The sequence below is a fragment of the Coregonus clupeaformis genome, unplaced genomic scaffold (genome assembly GCF_020615455.1).
Source record: "Coregonus clupeaformis isolate EN_2021a unplaced genomic scaffold, ASM2061545v1 scaf1756, whole genome shotgun sequence".
Taxonomy (NCBI): domain Eukaryota; kingdom Metazoa; phylum Chordata; class Actinopteri; order Salmoniformes; family Salmonidae; genus Coregonus; species Coregonus clupeaformis.
Genome location: NW_025535210.1, coordinates 86817 through 103677, shown reverse-complemented (window position 1 = coordinate 103677; position 16861 = coordinate 86817). Strand labels below are relative to the sequence as shown.

Sequence of the window (16861 nt, the reverse complement as noted above, 5' to 3'; positions counted from 1 at the left end):
TCCCATCTCAGTCGCAGGAGGTTGAAGGAGGGAGTGAGTTGGACGAGGCTGTTGCCATCCCATCTGAGTCGCAGGAGGATGAAGGAGATAGTGAGTTGGACGAGGCTGTTGCCATCCCATCTCAGTCGCAGGAGGTTGAAGGTAGGAGTGAGTTGGACGAGGCTGTTGCCATCCCATCTCAGTCGCAGGAGGTTGAAGGAGAGAGTGATTTGGACGAGGCTGTTGCCATCCCATCTCAGTCACAGGAGGTTGAAGGAGAGAGTGAGTTGGACGAGGCTGTTGCCATCCCATCTCAGTCACAGGAGGTTGAAGGAGAGAGTGAGTTGGACGAGGCTGTTGCCATCCCATCTCAGTCACAGGAGGTATGATGTATTTTTCTATTACATGTATGACATTTCATTGAGATATTTTGTGTTTTAATGACGCAAAATTGAATTCCAGCCTAACTCTGCTTTCTGTTGTCGCCATCAGGCTGCAGTGGTGACCTTCACTACCGTGACCCACAAGGATGAAACTTCCCAGACCAGCCTCACCCTCAGCAGGGGAAAGAGAAGCTACCCAGACCTACACACCTTTGTGCAGGACATGCAGGACGAGTAAGTTGCTCTTTGGCTTCCCCATGTATCCCCTAGATATGATCCCTATCTCAATTGCATACTCCTCGTGTCCTCTCTTCTCAAAACCCATTGGATGAGAAAGCCAGAGGTCCCGCCCTTCTGAACTTCTCATCCAATGGGTTTTGAGAAGGAGTCGAGGAGATTGAGAGTCTCCCATAGTCTCGGGCCAATACAAAGGACTCAACGGACCAAATAACCAATCAGGGATGTCTGGGTGTGGCCTAGTTCCATAGAGGTCCATCCATAACGTAGTCTAAGATAATAGAGGTAATGTCAATCCATAACGTAATCTAAGATAATAGAGGTAATGTCCATCCATAACGTAATCTAAAATAATAGAGGTAATGTCCATCCATAACATAATCTAAAATAATAGAGGTAATGTCCATCCATAACGTAGTCTAAGATAATAGAGGTAATGTCATGTAGTTCATTGTGTTCTTGCATTTATTTACTTTTCAGCCATTGGAATCTGCTGAGTGAGAATATGCGTGCCGGGGTGAGTTATAGTCACCTCTAAAGTAGTTAATGTTGGTAAAATGGACCAAACATTCATTTGTGGAAATCCTGCAGGACCTTTAATCCTGAACCACTGCTTTAATTGACTAGCTTGAGTAAATGGTTCTACGTTTTATATCAGTGCAGCCCCTTTAACAAACTAACTCTGTATGGTCTTTTAACATTGCAGATGAGCAGACATGAGTTTAGTGCCAAGTGCATAGATATTGTAGCATGGGTGATGGAGTCTACATCCACTGTGGTTGTTCCCGCCCTTGACCTCACCATGCAGATAGAGCTCTCTGATTCGCCAAGCTCTTCTGGATCAGGAAGTAATGAGGCAGGAGAGGTGACCTCTCTTGGCCGCAGCGTCAGATTCAGCTGTAGTGGAGGAGCCAGCAGGTGCACCAGCGCCAGAACCGCCTACAGCACACGCACTCCCACGCCTTTCCCCTCCTCTCACAGGTACCTAGCCCTATCCCCTCCTCTCACAGGTACCTAGCCCTATCCACGCCCCTCACAGGTACCTAGCCCTATCCCCGCCTCTCACAGGTACCTAGCCCTATCCATGCCTCTAACAGGTACCTAGCCCTATCACCTCCTCTCACAGGTACCTAGCCCTATCCACGCCTCTCACAGGTACCTAGCCCTATCCCCTCCTCTCACAGGTACCTAGCCATATCCCCTCCTCTCACAGGTACCTACCCCTATCCACGCCTCTCACAGGTACCTAGCCCTATCCCCTCCTCTCACAGGTACCTACCCCTATCCACGCCTCTCACAGGTACCTAGCCCTATCCCCTCCTCTCACAGGTACCTAGCCCTATCCACCTCCTCTCACAGGTACCTAGCCCTATCCCCTCCTCTCACAGGTACCTAGCCCTATCCACGCCCCTCACAGGTACCTAGCCCTATCCCCGCCTCTCACAGGTACCAAGCCCTATCCATGCCTCTAACAGGTACCTAGCCCTATCCCCTCCTCTCACAGGTACCTAGCCCTATCCCCTCCTCTCACAGGTACCTAGCCCTATCCACTCCTCTCACAGGTACCTAGCCCTATCCCCTCCTCTCACAGGTACCTAGCCCTATCCACGCCTCTCACAGGTACCTAGCCCTATCCCCTCCTCTCACAGGTACCTAGCCCTATCCACGCCTCTCACAGGTACCTAGCCCTATCCATGCCTCTAACAGGTACCTATCCCTATCCATGCCTCTCACAGGTACCTAGCCCTATCCCCTCCTCTCAAAGGTACCTAGCCCTATCCTCTCCTCTCACAGGTACCTACCCCTATCCACGCCTCTCAAAGGTACCTAGCCCTATCCCCTCCTTTCACAGGTACCTAGCCCTATCCCCTCCTCTCACAGGTACCTACCCCTATCCCCTCCTCTCACAGGTACCTAGCCCTATCCCCTCCTCTCACAGGTACCTAGCCCTATCCCCTCCTCTCACAGGTACCTAGCCCTATCCCCTCCTCTCACAGGTATCTAGCCCTATCCCCTCCTCTCACAGATACCTAGCTATATCCCCTGCTCTTTTTGCAGTATTTCCTGTTATAGGTACAAATATCCATTCCAGATCCACTTAGTGAGAAATACTACTTAGATACTACACAACCACTCTAAAACGTTTACTGTGTTTGGTCTGAGTGTGGTTTGAGAGTTCACAATGCTTCCTTTGAATAACAATAACAAGGTTGAGTTTGTGTCCCAAATTCTTGGATCATATTTTTTATTTTGTTACATTATACTATTCATTTCTGTTGTGCATTCTGCAGGTCCATGACCTCTTTGCTGAGTGAGAACGAAGAGCGATATGTCTCCTCACCTGAGGGTGGCGATAGAGAGATGAGACACAGACCACACTCAGCACCACTGAGATCTGTGTTTGGCATCTCTGAGGACTCTGTCTTCGACATGGTCCAGAGCGGCCAGTCGCAGGGTGACATCGTACCGCCGCCCAAACGGAGTAGACATGAGAAATACAGACCTAGCAAAATGTCAACGGACGGCAAGTTTATGATGGGTATTGTCGAGTTGGTTATAAACCTTCTCAACTCCAGATTGGCTGAGCTAATGCGAAGTGTCAGTCAGGGAACTCTAGTTCTGCTGACTGGAAGTATCTCAGCAAGTCAACAGTTTGCCCAAGAGATGCTAAGCATGGCGACTTCTAAGATGTATTCCCATGCCATAGAGCATATTGCGCTCGGCCACAAGTCTCCCCTTGAGATAGAGACGGAGCTTGAGGCCATCTTGGGTCCTCTGGCTGGACAGGTCATAGTCATCATCATAGATAGCATCATCAAGGCTAAAGCCAACGGAGGAAATGAGGGGAGAGCGACCAGCCCCTTGACCTATTTTCTAACTGCCATTTCGGCAGAAATACAAAGCCTAGTGGTTCACAGATCGGCTAGCAGACCATCCACCAGACTGTCCAACAACAACCACTGCTGAACATTTCCAAGTCAAAGGTCTTAAGATCAGTTCTGCTCAAAATGGCAGAGCTCTTTGGCCAAGGTCCAAGTGAAACCTGTCTAGTTCCACTAGTCCAGAGTCAGTCCAACAACTCCATTTGCGACTGGACTGTGAATGCAGGCACCATTCATCCAAGTACATTTCTGTCCGACAACAGAGTGACAGAAGTGTCATCCGATGTTGTGGATCTTGTACTTGAGGTTTTTTGGATAACAGGATTTTTGGATAACAGGAACCCGTCAAGGCCACAGAGTGCCTGCTCCCACAACTCAGCTAGTGGAGCAATAGATATGAGAGCTTTTGCTGGGGACTTGGTCAGACAGGTGTCTGTCAAACTCATCCCATTTGTCTCTGAGAGTCAACTCTCCACCATGTCCATGACAGATCTGTCATCATCTTTTTCTGACTCCACCTTGAAGCAGTTGTGTTCTCGCTCTGTTGTTGCTCTGGCAACTGCCTGTCAAGCAATCAAAACAGAGCTCGAGAACCAGAGACCTACCAACCTGGCAGCCAGAGACCTACTATCGTCTCTGGTAGAGACCATTGAGGACATGGATATCTCTGACATCCTCCAGGGCCCGTCGGCCATTTTGGAGGAGGCTGCTGTGATAAAGCACCCAGAGATGTCCACCTCGACAATATACAGATCTCTGCTTCTCGACTCATCTCTCGCCTCCTCTAAGATGGTCACTGAGAGCATTATCTTCAACAACCCATGCCCATCAGAGGAGAATGTGAGTATTCAGAAGGAGCTCCCTGCTGATAAAGTTGACATCCTCCATGGTCAACCAGTGGAGGAGTATATTGTCAAAGCTGAGCAATGCATCACTCAGGTCATTCAGGATGCAGCTGTGACATATACTGCTGCGCTGGATAAAACCGACACTTGTGGGAAACTGTCGGAAATCCTATCTGTCCATGTTTCCTCAGAGAATATTGAGGAGGCATCCTCTGATCTCTTTGGTGGAATTATTTCCGACCTGCATGAGGTATCTGAGGTCAATAAGGCCTCCATGCGTACGAAATCAGGTCGCAAAATGTTCTGGGTGGAAGTGAGTTCAGGTTCCCAGAAGATTTATACCAAAACCCTGGACAAACTAAGGAAGCTGTTCACCTCCCACCATCTCACTGAGGGAAAAAAATACTCCTGTGCAAATCGAGCTTTCTGCAACTGGACTACTTGTAACTGAGGCCACTGTGGAGGAATCTCCTGTAACTGAGGCCACTTTGGCAGTGTCTCCTGTACAGAAGACAGACAGTAAGACCCCTTCTAAGTCCTCAGCCTCAGCCTACCAGCTCACCCTCGACACCTGCACTAAAGGGGTAATCAAACAGGTGATCTCGGTGCTGAGGGTGGACACTTCAAAGGAAGACTGCTCCGCTTCCGTTGGGGAGAGCACGTCAAATTCATCCTTCGACTTCAACCAGAAGTTGGACTCGATAATTTCGAAATTGGAGGACCTCACCATTTCGAGTGATGTGACGTCAGCCGAGATTGCCACACTCACGCGATCTCTTAGTGCAGCCAGCAGAACCTCTAACATTTCCATCCAGAGCTTTCACAGTGCTGAGTTCCGAGCTAAGGCCAAACACATTGTGAGTGAGACCATTCTCAGAGCTGCTAGCAAAGCCAGCCATTCTTTGCTACAGAGCATGCCTAGCACCACCTTCTCACACCATGCGGTTTCTACAGCCGAAGATATAGTAAATATTATCATGCAAGACCTTGAAAGTGTATCCCAGTACACTGTGGACGACGCAGACTCCTTCCCACTAGGAGAGAAAAAGCTGGAGTTCCAGCTCAAACCCAGAGTTGTCTTTGACAACTTATTGGATGCTGCTCAAACCATGTACCACAGAGTAAAGGATAGACTGAACATCTTTTTCTCTTTTCCACCAGTGTCAGTCACCACAGCCAAATATGTGCTGGACTCCACCCCTGTGGAGACACTCAGACGTTCTAAGTCCGCTGACACTGCTCTTGTTGAGGACAGGAGCCGCCCTCCGTCTGTGAGAAGTGAGAAGCCTTTGTCAAAAATCTGTTTGGCTAAAAGGTCTAAAACCCTTCTGTCTTCGAGTGGCTCTTCAACAGACCACCATGTAATTGACACATGCAGTGAGGATGTCACTCTGCCCACCAGGAGTATGTCAGTTGTGAGCAACAACATTTTGAAGAGAGCCTCTCCTCTCCACGGCAGTGGATTGAGTGAAAGTTGCAAACCTCTTGTGGCTCTAAAAGACGTAACAGTGGCAGTCAGCCAAGAAGGCTTTAGCAAAACTGCAAAGAAGACGCTCAGCTTGATCCTAAATGTGATCAAGTGTAGAGTGGCCAACTCTGAGAGTTCATCTGTTGGGCAGATTGCAAGTGAGGAGTGTCTGATAGCCACTAACATGTTAGACTCTGTACTGGAGAGCCTTGACCAGTTGCCTGACATGAGCGCTGCCGATGAAATCACAAGGACAGAATCCCATACCTCTATCGCAATGGACGAGACAGGTTCACGGTCAACGCTTGTGAGCCAACAAGAAATAAACATATCTGACACCAATATCATAGTGAAAACTATAATGGACACATTGAAGACGGACGACCCAGAGATGACTTCAGCAGAAGAACATCTGGATAGGCTCCTGTCAGTTGAAGCCCTTCAAGGTGCATCTGGCAACCTGATCGCAAAGGTCCATGGTCTCATTCAGGAGATAACCATAAACCGCCAGCTTCAATCCATGGTTGGCCACAGAAGCCTCTCTCAACCAGCGCTGCCTAAACCAGCCCTGAGGAAGCTGTCAAAGGACGATGCCTCAGAGCACATTTACAACTTTGCCCAGACTTCTGTTAGGAGACTCCTGGGGCAGTGTATGGGAGGGCCTATGCCACCATCGGCTGAAATGGTTTTGGATCAGGTCATCAAGTTGATGACAGACGTGGTGATGGACAGCCTGACTTATGTGTCCAAGTCTACAATGGAGGATGGTAAGTGAAAGTACCTATTTTCATCTGCATAGGACTTAATTGTAACATGATGCTCAATACATTGCGTTTTATGATGTGAAATTCACTGGTTGTGTCCAAAATGGCACCTTCTTCCATATTTAGTGCACTACTTTTGACCAGACCCTATGTGCCCTGGTCAAAAGTAGTGCACTATAAAGTGAAGAGAATGCCATTTGGGATGCAGTGACTGACTTCAATGGCTGCGTCCTCTTCTCCCAGTTATTGTACACAGGTCGGTCACACTAGCGTACTCTTCTCACTCAGACACCAGCAATGCCACAAGTGACATCACTCATGGTGTTGTAGCTGACCTTAATGCTACTGAGGAATTCCCTGCCAGGAGCCTTAGCCCGGCTGATGTAAAGGCTGACGGCATGGCCCGTCTTCCCTCTGCCAGAGGGGAAGAGACTAAGAAGAACAGGAAGTGGCGTTTCCTACCGAAAATGCATAAGTTTCCAAAGATCATGATTAAGGTAGGGTGCTCTGTGTTTTGAGATTACCTCTGTAAGGCAGGGCTGAAATTTACCCTACAGATTCACTACACCCCTATTGTCTCTCAGCATTAGAACAATACTGTTGTCATTGTCTTTAGGAGGTTGAGTGAGGACGCTGTAATGCAATCCTAATACACATGGGAGAGAGTCAATGGCTATGTCCCAAATGGCACCCTATTCCCTATATAGTGCACTACTTTTTACCAGCGCTCTATGGGCCCTTGTCAAAAGTAGTGCCTTACGTAGCGAATAGGGTGCCTTTTGGGATGCACACTCTGTATTTTACACAGGCTCAGTTGTCCTGATGTGTTTTGTCAACAGCTGTTCAAGACAAAAGGGGAACCGAAGAGACACCCTGAACAGGATGCGCTGCCTACCAAACGTCTCAGAGAGACTCATATTTCACAGGGTAAGTGATAAGCATCGATAATGTCATATTGATGTATCACCCTATGACAAGCTTGTTAAAACAGTGACAACAGATACAGGCAGACCGACGGACAGACATGCAGACAGACAGGCAGACTGACAGGCAGACGGACGGGCAGACAGACAGACAGGCAGACAAGAAGACAGGCAAACAGGCAGACAGACAGACGGACAGGCAGGCGGACAGGCAGGCAGACAGACAGACAGACAGACTGACGGACGAGACAGACGAGACAGACGGAGCAGGCAGACAGACAGACAGGCAGACAAGACAGGCAACGACGGACAGGCAGGCAGACGGACAGGCAGGCAGGCAGACAGACAGACAGACAGACAGACAGACTGACGGACAGACAGACAGACGGACAGGCAGACAGACTGACGGACAGGCAGACAGGCATACAGACAGACAGACAGGCAGACAGGCATACAGACGGACAGACTTGCAGACGGACAGACACAAACACACACATTCATTTTCTGATTATGAAATGTTCTTATGACAGATGCTGAGTGTGAGGTTCCAGAGGTTCCATCCACTTCCCCACCCAAGGAGGACCTGACAACCACACCGGCCCCTGCTCCCCAGGAGTCCCAGTCCCGTAAACGCCCACTCATAGTCAGGGTGTTACACGCTCTCTCCAGAGCCATCTCCAAACCATTCAGAGGAGCTTCTGGGAAGAACAATTAGCCAAATGCCTGATTTTATTAATATGATATTTTAATCAGAGCCTTTATTTAATAAAACATTACTGCATTGATTTCTGTCTATAGTAGTCTTCATGTATGTGCAAGATAACGGTAAAGTACTTCAAACCACATAGTCAAAAGTATTCATAGTGAAGTACCGTTTATGATTATTGATTGTGGAAATACACATAATACAGAAAAGTTGTTGTCACATATAAAGACAGACATAAAGGAGAACTCCGTAGACCAGTCACATTCTCAAGCCATAACTAAATCCATGAATGGATCTCCTATAAGATGACAGGAGAACATTTGTAACACTTTCTATGAAGCCTATATCTATAATGCATACACTCAAGTCATTTACATTTTACATTTTAGTCATTTAGCAGAAGCTCTTATCCAGAGCGACTTACAGTTAGTGAGTGCATAATTTTTTTTTTCATACTGTCATACACTCATAATGACTTAATTGAGTTAAGTGTTCAGTAAAGTGCAGTTATAAACACATAATGAGGGCTTATTATGTATTTCTTGCAATAAAAAAAGAAAAATGCTACTAGTTTATTAAATATTCATGACTGCTATTGCACGGCTCATGTCCACACTTCTGTACAGTAGGGGGCAGTAATGCACCATAACGTTGGATGCCAACTGTCTATAAACCCCACTGAAGAAGAAAAAGCTACTCATGTAATGCATGCTGGAAAGCAGACAAAAACTAATGATTTGCAAGAGATCTAAACACGATTTATAAGCTACTGAACAACAAGTCCAAGAAATCATTGCTAACCGCGTTTGCACTTTGAACAGATTTCTCGACAATAATAATGGAAGATGTGACTGGGGCTCAGCTCATTGCAGAGGCACTAAAAGCTCAGGTGAAGTGTGTGCAATATATATAAAACAGTGTTATACTGTGTAACCGTGTTGCTAATAATATATTAGTCGCTGATCATGTCCTTGGCAGTGAGAATGTAACACTACGAGTTGTGAAAGTGTGCCATAGGTCATTGCACTGGTATAGCTAACTATTAATATTGTTGTAGAAAAACATTTAGATGTTTATGTGGAATAGTATATGTTAACACCCTTGTTGATGCATGCCAATGTGTGTGTCAATGCAAAGAAAATCTAAACTACATTGTAACAATTCATATACAATTCAGTATGAAAATGTATGCACTCACTAACTGTAAATCGCTCTGGATAAGAGCGTCTGCTAAATGACTAAAAATGTTTTAAAAAAGGTAAATATACTGTATCTACATGTAACTCTCTACAGAATGTAGAATATATGTTTGGAATAGTTGGTGTTCCAGTCATTGAAGTAGCTATGGCAGCTCAAGCCTCAGGAATCAAGTATGTGGGAATGCGCAATGAACAAGCCATAAGCCACCTTTTTATTACTAAACCAGCTCTCCCCAAATCATGTGATATTAACTACCCGTACATAGACTACAGGAGCGTGTAGTGTGTGAGGGTCAGTTTCATAGCTTTTTGCATTGCTAATTATGTCTGCCTGTCTGTCTGACCCTTTGTGTGTCTGTCTGCCTGTCTTCCTGTCTGTCCCTCTGTCTGTCTGTTCCTCTCCAGTCCAGGTGCGTGTCTGGTTGTGTCTGGACCGGGACTCATCCATGCACTTGGTGGAATGGCCAACACTAACATGAACTGCTGGTATGCTAGAACTCCACAAACAGAAGACCCTACTACTCATGTTCAGTGGTCCTTTCAAAAGAAGGGATGCTATCCGCACACTGCAAAAAATGATCTGAGGACTCCAAACTATCTCAGATTGTCAGTTGATGTCATTGTGTGATACCTCTCTCTCTGTAGGCCTGTGATTGTTATTGGAGGCTCCTCCGATCAAAACCAAGAGACCACTGGGGCGTTTCAAGAGTTTCCACAGGTACCGATTCAACCATGATATTTATGACTTTTGAACATTAGGGGGTTGTTTCCCAGGACACAGATTAAGCCTAGTCATGGCCTAAAAAGCAAACTCAATAGAGAATCTCTGTCTGGGAAACTGGCCCTAGCAGTTTAATTGCTGAAAGAGGAAATAATTTGTTATTTGTGGTCCTCTTTCTCTGTCAGGTGGAGGCATGCAGATTGTACAGTAAGTTCTCTGCTAGGTCTAGCAGTCTGGATATGATCTCCTCAGTGGTAGAGAAGGTATACAGTCTACTCTGACTCCCTCTGTGTAGTCCTCTTCATATCATTTGGTATCACCTGCAATTGTCTTTTTTCTGACCTCTAATTTTCCAGCTTAGCAAGGTACCTTAACTGCTTCATAAGAGCACAGCACAGCCTTAATTGATCTGAATGGAAGGGTGTTTGGTATGTCTAAGGCAGCACGCACTAGCATGTATGGACGTCCAGGTGCTGTATACGTAGACATATCTGGGGACATGGTCAATGCTAAATTGGACAGGAGCAGAGCCAGGTTAGTGGCCATCACTGTCTTTCATCCATTTAAAATGTATACTAATGTGTTACTGTTGAATATGTATACCTCTGAATTCACATCACCGTAGTCATTTTTATTTTATCTTGTTATACCTTTTAACGTCTGAAGTGAACCAGAAATTAAATTACTTAGAAAATATAGCACTATATCAAAATATTCTCATCAGAGAATAGCAATAAGCCTCGATAGACCTTCATGGTTTATTTACATATGCAATAAAGTTGCTAGGTAACATGTTTAATGTTTGACCTATTATTTATTATTTCCTTTGTCAGAGAGGTGCCCTGTAGTCCACCTCCTCCTGTGAGTATGGCTGACCATATGGCGATCACAGAAGCACTGGCGGTCCTGAAAGGAGCCAAACGGACTTTACTCATCATTGGCAAAGGTAGGCATTGCTTTTTTAATAGCCAGATAATCTGGGGGAAACAGAACTAAAATCTTGCATAATTGCGTCAGATACTTGGATAAGGTCTGGGGAGATGTTAAGAGAAAGATACTAACGCCACTTGCGAACTCTCCACCCCCCTAAACGGAAACTCTCTGCAAGTTTCCGGCAAGTTTATGGGCCAAATGTCCCCTCCCGTTCTGAAATTGAAAAGATGCGAGCACCTGCGAAATCGGGATTTGTCCAAATGATTAGTGGTGAAAAATCAGCGTACCGGAACAAAGTTGTCACATCCCATTCTGTTGACAGACGCTACTTCCAGTTATGTTACGTGCGTCTGTCCAAGAGAGATCAATAGCCAGCTGAGACGCACTGTAACACATATAGCACTGTACCACGGTTCAGTTGAAAACTGGGCCACGTTCAGTCGACAAATGTTGTTGACATGATTTCTCATTCTACCTGTCCGAGAGGCACGTTCGTTCTACATGCTATATTTCTATCTGAACGTTGCACAACGTTTTGCTCAGCTGAATGCATCCCAGTTGTGAAGACCAGTCTGTTGAAATCCGTGTGGCAGTGCCCTCTGTCTGTGTCCCTCTGCAGGTGCAGCCCATTGAAGAGCAGAGGGGGCTCTGAAGGAGCTGGTGGAGGGGTGTGACCTGCCCTTCCTGCCCACCCCCATGGGTAAAGGGGTGCTGCCTGACAATCACCCCAACTGTGTTGCTGCTGCCCGCTCCAGGTCAGCCTCTCCTTCTCTCAGCTGGCATCATATTCATGTACAGACCATTGACTGTATAAGTAGGACCAAGAATTTCCCTGACCATTTGAACGGACCACGAAACTCCTGAATTCCCTATCTATAACTAGTCTCTCTTGGCCAGGTCATGTCAATGTAAACTGGTGTCAATCAAACAACTACACTACTCCTATAACTAGCCTCTTTTCATTACATTTTGTTTTGTCCCTGCTCTCCTCCTCCTCTCTTCCTATCCTCCTCCTCCTCTCTTCCTATCCTCCTCCTCCTCTCTTCCTCCTCCTCCTCCTCTTCCTATCCTCCTGGTTCTATGGTCTTGGTGGGGACTGCAGAGCTCTGCTCCAGTCTGATGTTGTGGTCCTACTTGGTGCCAGACTCAACTGGATCCTGCACTTTGGCCTTCCCCCCAGGTTTGACACCCAAGTAAAGGTCATCCAGCTAGGTCAAAGGTCACCAGTAGGGTTTCTTTTTTTTCCTTCTTTTTTTCGGATTCCAGATTTTCTGCTTATTCCGTTCTGATTTCTGGAATCTTCCAACAGGGATTTCTGGGAATTTTGGGAAAGTAACTGTAATTTTGCAACCCTAGTCACAGGTCATTTCATAGTGAACTACATTTCATTGTAACCAGGTATAAAGGTATTTGACTCAGTCTATTGGATTTAGTCTATCAATTATATAGCTTCTCTATAAGTCTTTGTGGTCTCTCCAAATAATGTCATGGCTGTCTTAGTGCTGTACAGTACATCTATATTTAAGCAATAAGGCCCGAGGGGGTGTGGTATATGGCCAATATACCACGTCTAGGGGCTGTTCTTAAGCACGATGCAACGCGGAGTGCCTCGATACAGCCCTTAGCCGTGGTATATTGGCCCTATACCACAAACCCCAGAGGTGCCTTATTGCTATTATAAACTGGTTACCAACGTAATTCGAACAGTCAAAATACATTTCAAATCAAATCAAATCAAATTTTATTGGCCACATGCGCCGAAATACAACAGGTGCAGACATTACAGTGAAATGCTTACTTACAGCCCTTAACCAACAGTGCATTTATTTTTAACAAAAAAGTAAAAATAAAACAACAACAAAAAAAGTGTTGAGAAAAAAGAGCAGAAGTAAAATAAAATAACAGTAGGGAGGCTATATATACAGGGGGGTACCGGTGCAGAGTCAATGTGCGGGGGGCACCGGCTAGTTGAGGTAGTTGAAGTAATATGTACATGTGGGTAGAGTTAAAGTGACTATGCATAAATAATTAACAGAGTAGCAGCAGCGTAAAAGGATGGGGTGGGGGGGCAGTGCAAATAGTCCGGGTAGCCATGATTAGCTGTTCAGGAGTCTTAAGGCTTGGGGGTAGAAGCTGTTGAGAAGTCTTTTGGACCTAGACTTGGCACTCCGGTACCGCTTGCCGTGCGGTAGCAGAGAGAACAGTCTATGACTAGGGTGGCTGGAGTCTTTGACAATTTTGAGGGCCTTCCTCTGACACCGCCTGGTATAGAGGTCCTGGATGGCAGGAAACTTGGCCCCAGTGATGTACTGGGCCGTACGCACTACCCTCTGTAGTGCCTTGCGGTCGGAGGCCAAGCAGTTGCCATACCAGGCGGTGATGCAACCAGTCAGGATGCTCTCGATGGTGCAGCTGTATAATTTTTTGAGGATCTGAGGACCCATGCCAAATCTTTTCAATCTCCTGAGGGGGAATAGGCTTTGTCGTGCCCTCTTCACGACTGTCTTGGTGTGTTTGGACCATGATAGTTCGTTGGTGATGTGGACACCAAGGAACTTGAAGCTCTCAACCTGTTCCACTACAGCCCCGTCGATGAGAATGGGGGCGTGCTCAGTCCTCTTTTTTTTCCTGTAGTCCACAATCATCTCCTTTGTCTTGGTCACGTTGAGGGAGAGGTTGTTATCCTGGCACCACACGGCCAGGTCTCTGACCTCCTCCCTCAACGTGACCCATGTTATACGGTCAGATATACCACAGCTTTCAGCCAATCAGCATTCAGGGCTCGAGTCACCCGGTTTATAAAAGGGAACGTGTGTGTGTCAGCCTTAGCATTATGTGGTGGTGCCTGGTTATTTCTGTTGTGTTTAGCTTGAGGTTTGGCCACTCCTCCAGCTGCTGTTACATGTGTCACGCACGGCGCTCTTCCTGTCGTGTCGTTGCTGGTATGTTGTAGTAACGTTCCACATACGTTATTTATGTCAAGGTCAATGTCAAGGTTGATCTGTGTGCTGAGGAGATGGGGAACAACGTGCAACCTGCTGCTGCTCTCCTGGGGGACATCAATACTATTGTCAAGCAGGTAACACAACACAGTCCTGGGGGACTGGAGATCCTGGTTTGAATCCAGGCTCTGTCGTAGCCGGCCGCGACCGGGAGACCCATGGGGCGGCGCACAATTGGACCAGCGTCGCCTAGGGTAGTGGAGGGAATGGCCGGCTCAGTTCGTAGAGCATGGTGTTTGCAACGCCAGGGTTGTGGGTTCGATTCCCACGGGGGTATGAAAAAAAAAGTTACGTATGCACTAACTGTAAGTCGCTCTGGATAAGAGCGTCTGCTAAATGACTTAAACATGTTAAATGTAGAGGGCCCCGTAAACAGTTCCACAAACGTCAGCATGAGTGCGCTGACTGTGGAAGCACTAATCACTGGACCAAAGCTCACTGTCAGATGCACCAGCTGTGCGTCAAGTGCTTTTCTCCGGGCCACATGAGCTTTGACTGTAGTGAGGCTGGGCCGCAGAACCCTGGATGTGGACAGACTGGCAGGTCTCAGGAAAACTAGAAAGCCTCCGTTCTGAGGGGGCAATGTGGGGCATTCTTATTTTTCCTCCACTGATGATGATATCCAATCTGTTTATTCTTACTTTTGTGAGTCAGTACCCAAGAACAACACAGTCATTTTTCAGAACACAATGAGAATTACTCAGAATGACAGTTTGTTTTACACCACTGTGCTAGTACAGGATAAAGTTGAGCTGAAGGGGATGTTAGATAGTGGGTCCATGGCTACTACTCTGCGCGCAGATATTGTACCTCGGTTGAGGGAGGCAGGAGTGGTAGAGGGGAACTTTCTAGCTCCTTCAGACATCATCCTGGTGGGTTGTGGTGGGAACAAACTAGCCCAGTGGGCATGTGTGACTTAAAAATGCAACTTCATGGCTTCTGTTATGTAGTCCCAGTGCTTATTGTTGATGGGCAGGTTGATGAACTCATTGTGGGAACTAATGTGTTGAAGTCTCTGATTAGACAGTGAGTTTCTATGTGCTCACGCAGGTGCCCGAGAGCTGTGGCTGCACCAAGGGCTAAGCTATTGTGTGTTGTCTCTTCGTGTACAGGTATGTCATTTATTTTGTCAGAATTATGTTGTATATCATTTTACTTGTATTGTATAGTGTGTTGTTAGGCACTGAATGTGTGCATGCAGCACCTGTTCTCTTTGCCTGACCTTCAACTAGCAAGGTGCCCGAGAGCTGTGGCTGCACCAAGAGCTAACATATTGTGTGTTGTCTCTTCGTGTGCAGGTCGAATAAAAATTATCCAACCATCAGAATTCCAGTTGTGGCAGTGTCCTAATTACGTGACCTGCCGACTGGTCAGCTCAAGCCGACCGCCGGAGCTGTGCATGTGGATGAGGTGCACGACCTGCGCATGTGAATTTGTTGATGGCTTACTGTAAGTGAATATATACTGTAAACAGTGAAAGTGAATGTAGCATATTCATTAGATACAGGTATTCGTGCTTATTTGTATGTTTTGGATGAATTTGTTTATTGCATTTATTTTTTTGGGGTATTTAAATGCACTAAATTACATTGTATTTTAGTGCTCTGTTGAGCCATGGAAGATTCTCAAATCCATAAGACGTGTTATGCTGGGGATTTTAGTGTGGGTAGAGGGAGGGGTGTCCTTCCATTTACACCAATTGTACAGTCAGCTCCTGGGAGTAGAGCGTTTGCTAGTCCTGAGTTTGCAAGCACTGGGAGGGGTAGGCTGTTTGTTCCACCTGACCAGGGTATCCCACCTCTGTCTTTTGAAGTACCATCATCCACAGTACTCGGTGATAATGGGATGCCTCCGAGTCAGCTTAGTGACCTTATTAAGCAGATTGGTTCAGAGATAGGAGAATCTATCAGAGCGAGTTTACTGCAGCCTGGGGTTTCAAGTCTTTCTCCTGCCCGTCCCCCTCACCAACCCCAGCAGTTTCCCCTGCCTGAGCAGTGTGGGTCAACCTTTATTGATGCGTCCAAGCTGAATCTGGTTGTGAAGTCAGATGTTAGTGCTCCACCTCTTTTTAGGGGTGATGGCTCAGATAAGTACTCTGTCCTGGAGTGGGAGGAGTTAATGGAAGTCTACCTAGAGAAGAGGGGTTACACTGGGTCTGGGAATGTTGGGGAGGTGATGTCTAGGCTCATGGGGAGGGCACGGGATGTGACCAAAGTCTGGAAGCGTAACAACCTTGTTGTCACAGATGTTAAGGCGGTGTTCAGTGTTTTCAAGCAACACTTTGGGGATACTGTCTGCTCAGGTATGCCATTAGCTGATTTCTATTCAATCAAACCATATGCTAATGAGGGTCCAATAGATTTCTGGATTAGGCTTAACAAAGCTGCAGAGGCAGCCGAACAGTACCTTGTGAGTGAGGGCAGGACCTTACCCAATCAGTGCTCAGAGTTGGCAGTCATGTTTGTACGCAACTGTCCTGATAAAGAGTTGGCCCAAGTGTTCAAGAGCAAACCCATTCGTGACTGGACAGCCAGTGAGGTACAGGATCGGTTGGATGAACTGTTAAGGGAACGTAAAGCATGTAGAACACAACTTTCACAGCAGGTTGCTGCTGTTTTTGACTGCCCTCAGGAGGGAGTGGGTCCTGTGAAAAGACCTAATGTGTCATCTTTTTTCTCAATGTGGCCGTGAACCAGACCAGGCACCATCTGTATCTGAGGGTGGGACATTAAAGAAAGTTTTGACTTTGTTAGAGAAGGCTCTGGTCAGCAATACTCAGTCTGTGAGTGGCGCAGTGGTCTAAGGCACTACATCGCAGT

General features: G+C 46.7%; 2 protein-coding genes and 1 pseudogene across 3 annotated transcripts; all 3 read left to right on the top strand.

The window, feature by feature from the left end:
• Positions 1-211: 211 nt before the first annotated feature.
• On the top strand, positions 212-4777 carry LOC123487515. 2 transcript variants are annotated; one of them, XM_045218730.1, is made up of 4 exons: positions 212-248; positions 472-596; positions 1080-1580; positions 2891-4777. In XM_045218730.1, exon 4 carries the CDS (start codon positions 3608-3610, stop codon positions 4775-4777), a length of 1170 nt encoding a protein of 389 aa, XP_045074665.1. In that variant the 5' UTR covers positions 212-248; positions 472-596; positions 1080-1580; positions 2891-3607. The 2 variants fall into 2 exon arrangements, with proteins under 2 accessions (XP_045074665.1, XP_045074666.1); XM_045218731.1 differs by having other exon boundaries at positions 2891-4717.
• Positions 4717-8638, top strand: LOC123487513. The gene is made up of 4 exons (XM_045218728.1): positions 4717-6561; positions 6802-7055; positions 7398-7485; positions 8012-8638. Exons 1-4 carry the CDS (start codon positions 5241-5243, stop codon positions 8194-8196), a joined length of 1848 nt encoding a protein of 615 aa, XP_045074663.1. The 5' UTR covers positions 4717-5240; the 3' UTR covers positions 8197-8638.
• Positions 8639-8690: 52 nt separating this feature from the next.
• Positions 8691-12591, top strand: LOC121561630 (annotated as a pseudogene).
• The last annotated feature ends 4270 nt before the right edge of the window (positions 12592-16861 follow it).

Bases quoted from the DNA above. Each gene is read 5' to 3' on its own strand.
- LOC123487515 (XM_045218730.1), top strand. From the start codon at position 3,608: ATGGCAGAGCTCTTTGGCCAAGGTCCAAGTGAAACCTGTCTAGTTCCA.
- LOC123487513 (XM_045218728.1), top strand. From the start codon at position 5,241: ATGCCTAGCACCACCTTCTCACACCATGCGGTTTCTACAGCCGAAGAT. The intron at 6,562-6,801 runs GTAAGTGAAAGT...CTCTTCTCCCAG, and splicing joins CAAGTCTACAATGGAGGATG to TTATTGTACACAGGTCGGTC. The intron at 7,486-8,011 runs GTAAGTGATAAG...TTCTTATGACAG, and splicing joins AGAGACTCATATTTCACAGG to ATGCTGAGTGTGAGGTTCCA.